Source organism: Echeneis naucrates, chromosome 7 (assembly GCF_900963305.1).
Source record: "Echeneis naucrates chromosome 7, fEcheNa1.1, whole genome shotgun sequence".
Taxonomy (NCBI): Eukaryota; Metazoa; Chordata; class Actinopteri; order Carangiformes; family Echeneidae; genus Echeneis; species Echeneis naucrates.
In genome coordinates this window covers 5,527,804-5,535,146 of record NC_042517.1, presented here as the reverse complement: position 1 = coordinate 5,535,146, position 7,343 = coordinate 5,527,804, and the positions used below count along the sequence as shown (strand labels likewise).

General features: G+C 41.2%; 2 protein-coding genes across 2 annotated transcripts; one reads left to right on the top strand and one right to left on the bottom strand.

Moving 5' to 3' along the window:
- The first annotated feature begins 158 nt into the window (after positions 1-158).
- lmod3 (leiomodin 3 (fetal)) lies at positions 159-3,564 on the top strand. The gene is made up of 3 exons (XM_029506473.1): positions 159-649; positions 806-2,389; positions 2,499-3,564. The coding sequence occupies exons 1-3, from the start codon at positions 203-205 to the stop codon at positions 2,544-2,546; spliced, it is 2,079 nt and encodes a 692-aa protein (XP_029362333.1). The 5' UTR covers positions 159-202; the 3' UTR covers positions 2,547-3,564.
- An 886-nt stretch (positions 3,565-4,450) lies between these two features.
- On the bottom strand, positions 4,451-7,278 carry arl6ip5b (ADP-ribosylation factor-like 6 interacting protein 5b). The gene is made up of 3 exons (XM_029506103.1): positions 6,970-7,278; positions 6,130-6,347; positions 4,451-5,101 (listed from the first exon to the last, which is right to left on the bottom strand). Exons 1-3 carry the CDS (start codon positions 7,149-7,151, stop codon positions 4,926-4,928), a joined length of 576 nt encoding a protein of 191 aa, XP_029361963.1. The 5' UTR covers positions 7,152-7,278; the 3' UTR covers positions 4,451-4,925.
- Positions 7,279-7,343: the final 65 nt, after the last annotated feature.

Sequence of the window (7,343 nt, the reverse complement as noted above, 5' to 3'; positions counted from 1 at the left end):
TCTTCTGGAGAGCCCTGGGAGGAGCAGAGGACATTTGCCCCCCCCCCCATCAGGCCTGTGAAACCCATTCACCTGCTGCTGTCAATCCTGCCTCAGGCAACTGTCATCCCGAAGGATTGTGACAGCTAGGCCAGCTGGGAGAAGGCGCTGAAAAAAGAGTGTTAGCATGTCTTTCCCCTGCCTTGTCCCTTAAATATCTTCCATGCAGTTCGGAGGGTTTAATTTTAGACGTTACATGCGGCAGGAGCAAACTGTTTGTAGCTCAAGTCAGAGCCAGAAGCTTCACTCTTTGCTGCGCCCTCAGGCAAAAATTATTCCTCCTTTTCATATCACCAAGAAGAGAGAAACCAAAAGCGCAAATATGTCAAACAGCAGAGATATCGATGATCTCAATGAAGAAGACATCGATGAGGATGAAATCCTTGCTATGCTTTCACCCGAGGAGCTTAAGGAGCTTCAGAGTGAGATGGATATTATGATTGCCCCAGATGAGAGTGTACCTGTTGGACAGAGACAGAAAGACCAGACAGAAAAGCCTCCAACTGGGACATTCGACCACAGATCCTTGGTTGATTACCTTTACTGGGAGAAAGAGTCCAAACGCATGCTGGAAGAAGAAAGAGTGCCAGCTACTCTGCTGCCCAGTGAGGTAAGAGGCTGAAGTGTCAAAGGTTTATATGGAGATCTAAGATATTTCAAAAACAATTCAGACAGTATGAGATTGAAGATGTGAAATATTGAGGAAAGAACAATTCTTCTTGTGCCTTGTTCAACACTGATGTCCTGCTTTATTGTCTTCCATTAGAAAACTTTGAGAGAGGAAGCTGAAAAGAAAGAAAAAGAACAAACTGTGAACGGTGAAGAGTATGAAGTGATCGAAGAAATTATTATAGAAGAAGCTGTGGATGGCACAGAAGGAGAGGAAATTATTGAGATAATTGAGGAAATTGTCGAAGAGGACAATGAGATGGATGAGAAGGGCAAAGAGGTGGGTGTGAAAGATGACAGTGAAGTGAAGCTGCCAGCACATTCAGACAAACCTGAAAATGTAGACAAATATGTAGGCCCTCCAGATGACAATGGGGAAAAAGAAAAGGAAAACAATACAGATGGAAATCTGCCTTTATCAGATGCAAAGGAGAAGACTGAGCACTCAGACGATGAAGAGAAGACGGAAATTAAAACGACAGACTCTTTGCTTCCCAAAGATACACCAGGTGAGCCGGAGATAGATGAAAGCAGTGACAAGCTCCCGCAGAAAGAAGAGAGAAAAATTAACAAACTAAAAATTCCAAAGCTGGCACTCAACAACATAAAAATGACATCAAGACCTTCGGGAAATGAGACTAACTTGGAGTCGACACTCGACAAGATTCGCAACAACAATCCCTCTGTCACTGAGGTAAACCTCAACAATATAGAAAACATTCCCAAAGATATGCTCCTGGACTATGTCAATGCCTTGAAGAAGAATAAACATGTGAAAACATTCAGTATAGCCAACACCGGTGTGGATGAAAACATAGCTTTCAATCTCGCCAACATGTTACGAGAGAACCGAAGCATCACAACTCTGAATATCGAGTCTAATTTCATAACTGGAAAGGGCATCGTAGCCATCATCCGCTGCCTGCAATTCAACGAGACACTCACAGAGCTGCGATTTCACAACCAGAGGCACATGCTGGGTCACCACGCAGAGATGGAGATCTCACGTCTGATCAAGGCCAATAACACCCTCCTGAAGATGGGCTACCACTTTGAGCTGCCGGGGCCCAGGATGGTGGTGACCAACATCTTAACCAGGAATCTGGATCGTCAGAGGCAGCTGAGGAAGGAAGAGCAGAGGCACCAGCAAATGAAGGAACAAAAAGAGCTGATGCAGATGTATGAGAGCAGCCTGAACCTGCCTCCCGGCTTACTTCAAATGCTGGGGTACGTACCGCCACTCGAGCTCCTGCAGGAGCATGGGCTCATCCCACCCTCATCAGAACAGAACGCAGTCCCTCAAACGCACCAACAGACTGAGAAGCCAGAGCCTCAGAAGCAGCCCAAACGTAAAAGCATTCCCAAACAATCCAACGCTCAACCACCAAATTCGTTAAGGGAGGTCAAGCTAAAGAAGACACCCAAGAAACGCGACCCGTTCCTGGAGCTGAACCAAAGAGATGACAGGAGATCAGCGAGGCCCAGCGTTCAACTACGGAAGACCCCTAAAGCAAAGGATGGAGGCAGTGGAGAGATGACAGAGGAGGCGCCCAACCTGACTGATGTGATCAAGACTTTGAAGCCCGTCCCTCGTAGACGAGTGCCGCCAAAAGTTGACCTGACACCGCGTGATCAGCTCCTGAGCGAGATTAAAAAGAGCAACGTGGCCTATCTCAGATCTGTGAGTAGCTCAAATTCAGCACTAAGAGGTCAACCAACCTTAGTTAGCTTATATTTATGCTCTCAAACATGGGACCATTAAACTAATCACATCATGTCTCTGCTTGTAGGTGCCGCTCCCCAAAGTCCTGGAGTCAAGTGAAACGAGTCTCCTCTGAGGTCACATCTTCAGCTTGTATGTCTTCACCAGTGAATTTTCATGTGAAGCTTATTTGCTCTGAGTTTACGTACGTCGAGAGTGAGCTATCTTTTTGTTATACCTGAAATATATGCACTGGTTGTGGTTCCACTGGTGTGCTGCTATATCACTTAATGCTGTTGTCTTCAGGAAGACATTTCGTTAAATGTGTGAACATTTTAGTTGTGGGTTTATAATCAGAACAGCCCATATTCAATCAGGAATAGAATCAATGATGAAATGGTCAATAGAAAATGGATTGCCTGTATGTTCAACCGAAATGTTTAAAACAAAGTAAAACGAAGACTTGCACTCTTTGTGATTTTGCATGTTGAACTTAGTTTCAATTTTTGTTCCAGAAACAGATTAGTAAAGATTAAATGTTTGGTGCCTCATTATTGAGCAAACCTACTCTTGTACTTAGATTTTGCTATAAAAAATCTCCTACTGCTTGTCTGGGGATAATTTCCTCTACTTTCTTAAAACGCTAACAAATAAGACTGTTTATCTGTGTTGCTGGATGAAACACACTTCCATTGAACCATTGCAGTTAGTCACAGGTGCAAACATGAAGAAAATTACTAATCACTGTCCTGGGTTTACTAAAGACTGATATTTTCAGAAAGACAGATGAGTCAGTAGTGAAAAACTGACGCCTTCCTTTCATTGGCATTTTCATTTGTTTTGCGCGACTCCTTAATTAATGGATTTAGTGAGACCACTTTGAGATTGTTTGGCTTGTTACACCGTATTTGCAGACGTTGAAGTCATTTAATAAAAAGATATTAAATATCAATAGCTGCCACACTGAATTGAACAGTTGATCTTTGGGAAATAAAATGTCATTACCTCTTCCGTGGGTTAAAGTCAAATGTGTGTTACATGAGATCATGGTGACTTTGACCTTTGATCGCCCAAAAATCTAATCATCTCCAAGCCCAAGTGAACATTTGTGCCAGATTTGACAGGATTCCTGCGATATCGTGTTCACGAAATGCAACGGACTGGCCGACGGACAGACTGAAACCGTAGTGCCTCTGGTCACGGCTGCTGCTGACACAGAGGCAAAAAAAAAAAGGAAAAAGACAACCATAAATCAGGTTATCTTTATTTATTTTTTTTTGGATAGAGGACAGTCATGTTATATGTCCAGTTCTCTGGCTTCATCATCACTTTTCCAGAATGAAAAAGTCACATAAAAACATATACATTATATAATATAGCATACATGTAACATAAACATTCTCTCTGAACTGCTATTTGTGAAGTTAGAATGCACAAACTGCAGTCAAGGTGTAAAAAGAAACAGGAAACAACTGCTTTAATATTATGTGAAGCAGTATAAAACAAACACACACATTTTTTTTAACAAGGAAAGATAATTTGATTTGATTGGAAAAAAGCAAAAGATGTCTCTATTTCAGCATTTACGCATGATGAGGGAACAGTGATAAATAAAAGTCAAAATTTGAATCACTATTTTTACCCCATTGTCAAACTTCCCTTCTCTGCATCCTGTGGCTGATTTATACATTTCTGCATGCTCAAGAAAATAAAGACACACCAAAAATAACAACAAACATATTAATAACATAATGCACTATCCAACAATAAAGGTGCACTTGCCATCCATTTTCAATATTGCATAGCTCTGGTCAAAGGGGATAAACTCAGACCAGTCTGTGTGGCCAGGAGCTCTATGCACAAATGATTTGACAACAGAAATATCTGAACTTCAAGGATATCAGTCTTCACTTCAAGGAAACTAGTCTCTTGTCAGCATTCCTACATTTCATGAAGTAACAAGATTTGAGTTATTGCTTGTTTATTAAGCAGGTAATTGCTCGGTGTTGGGTCTACTTGGTGAGAAGAAAATCTAACATGCTTGTTTTGAGGTAGCAAACTGAAAAGATTCCATTTCTTTTTGCTTTCTTTCTTTTTTTTTTTTTTTTTAAGGTTTAATAGAATTAGTTTCTGGTAAATACGTTGTGGTGAAACATTCAGCTTTTTTCCTGAAATAAATACTCGGTCTTCATTTGAATCAAAGTGCGTGGTCAACAAAGGGAAATGATTTGCTTGGGGGACATTTACTGACACAGGAATGATCAAACCTTTGGTAATCTCTTGTCCACCACGTTATAACATCCAGCCTAAACAGTGATTATAAGTAACCATCTGTTGGCTTTAAGTAGCTTCAACAAATACAAATGTGTAAGAGTGATTCAAATACATAAAATGTATAGGAATGCAAACTTCAGTAACTTGACATATTTGGGGGGGATAAAAACCTGACAAATGGGATGACAGGATGAAAATTTGAATCCATACTGTATGACACTTACTTCCTCTTGGCACTCCCTTACTCCTTGATCTTGCTTTCAATAAAATCCTGAATCTTGTTAATTTTCTCCTCCTGTTGATCCAGGAGGTCCATGATGACTCCCATTGGGGTCTTCTTCAGCCCAACACCTTCAATCTTGTTCTCCAGTCTGTTCTTCATGTTGCGCAGTCTCAGCGAGGCATGGATCAAAATTACTACAGGGGAAACAAACCACAAAAAACAAAACAAAAACAGGACCTTATTACATTTGTTTTACAATGTGAAAATAAAATCTGTCTTAGATGATTTTCTCTGGAATACACTGTTGGAAAATAAGAAAACAAAATGCGATACTGCTGAAACCCAGACTTAAAAAGCAGGTGCAAGGATAATCATATCTTTATTCCCTTGTCAGAAGGATACCGAGTGCATGACATCAGCCATTAAATGTAGTTCTGTTCAAATCAACAACCCATAGCAACCCGTCAACACTGGCAGGGGTGGGCAGGCCTCCTGGGCAGCGATCAAGCTGCTTCGTTGTCACAGTGTTAAAACTGCTGCATTTGTTCCGTCGATCCAACCCATCAATTATCTAAACCACCCAGCTAAACATCTGACTCTAAATTCACTTAGAAAGCTGCAGAAACCCCAAATTTAGTTCTAATCCAGAGTACATTATGACTTGCCTTGCAATATTGACTTTATTTTGCAGTCCGTGTCAGGAGTTAATCCATGTTAGCAGCACTGTACATACTGTTCGATCACTGCAGTGAGTCAGAATGAGTGCTTGGAAAAATTTAGTCGCCCACAGAAAACCTCAATCATGCATCCCTGTATGACTCATCACCCAACAGTTCATGTCATGTAACATTAGCTGACAAGTTTTTGCAGTATTTGGTGGGAAAGAGAAACAGTTACTTTCAAATCATAGCATTAAATCTACACAGAAACTGAGTGTATTAGGTTATATAGTATGTTTTTGACAGACAAGGAATATTTCATTTTTAACTATGTTTTATTATAATTACATTTTATTATGTTTACATAAAGAATTCATAATTTGAAAGGATGCTGAGCAGAATCTGACTTAAATAAAAGCCTGTTAATGCACAGTTTATTTTTTTTTATATTATTAAAAAAAAAAGAAAGAAGTAATGTCACAAATTCAAAAACAGCCTAAATATGTAATATCTGACAGCCAGACATGTTAATTCATTTTAACCTTAAGTTTCCTGATACTTACACAGCAAAGGGAAGGTGATCCCAAAGATGAACACCATGACGCCACCAAACAGTGACAGAAGAAAGTAGCTGGTGACCATAACCCCAATCACAAACAGGGTGGGGTTCCTCCTCTTGAAGTTCTTGATGGTGGCCTTGTTCTCGCCTGCCCACACTGAACCCGCAAAGACCAGAGTCACCACAGATCCTCCCAGAAACATGCCAAACGGGTTCAGGAACCTGAATGTGGCAACATAAGAAAAGTGACATATTACACATGTACTTTCTCCCCAATTATTTATTTGTTTGATTTTTAAATAGCACAACCTGCCGGTGGAAAACAACAATAGCCAACACCCTTGCCAATTTGGTGCAAACCGTGAGAGGGCAGATGCCTCTAGCGAGGCCTATACTCATCCTTTCCACCACACCTCCCTCTCTGGAAAAGACAATCAAATGATCATCAATGCCAAGTCACAGCCAGCTAGGCTAAGCACTGAATAACCAGAAAAATGGCATCAGTGGTAATCCAATACGCTCAACAGCCAGCGAGATGGCGTTAATGATAATAATAATAATAATAATAATAAAAACCAGAGGGTGTGTGTTTGATCATTTCTGATGAGGTTATAAAACACGTGTGCTCATAAAAGCCTTAAACTAATATTGCGAATATAAAGAAAAGGAAACATTTGTAAGGTAACTGAGGTGGATATTTAAAGAAGCAGAGACGATGAGGCGTTGTCACAACACTAGCAGCGGCCACAGAAATAGCCTGTGTGCTCATTATGGGTGTGTGTCAAAAGGTATGCAGGCTGATTTAACACTGACCCAGAGGTGTTAGCACGCTGCCACTACTCACCCTACAATGATAAAAACCACCACGGCCGCTGCAAAATAATTGGTCTGATAATACAGCAAGTTGCTGATCACTCTGTTGTTCCACTTGGCCAAATCTCCAAACTCCGGTTTGGCGAAGCGATCGGTTCCGGGGAAGAAGTCATCCCACGGTCTGAGGGGTGCGAGCTCCATCTTGGCTGCCATGTTTTCTTCAACGTGTAGCTCAGAGGAGTCACAGACAACAAACACAAACAAACCCGCACAGGCTGCGTGATGTTTTGACAGATCAGCTGATCACCGCCTGAACAGGAAGAAGAAGAAGAAGAAGAAGGAGAGCAGGGTCGAGAGTCTCGTTCCAAATCTCGCGAGAATCAGAGTCTCGCACTGGGACTTTCA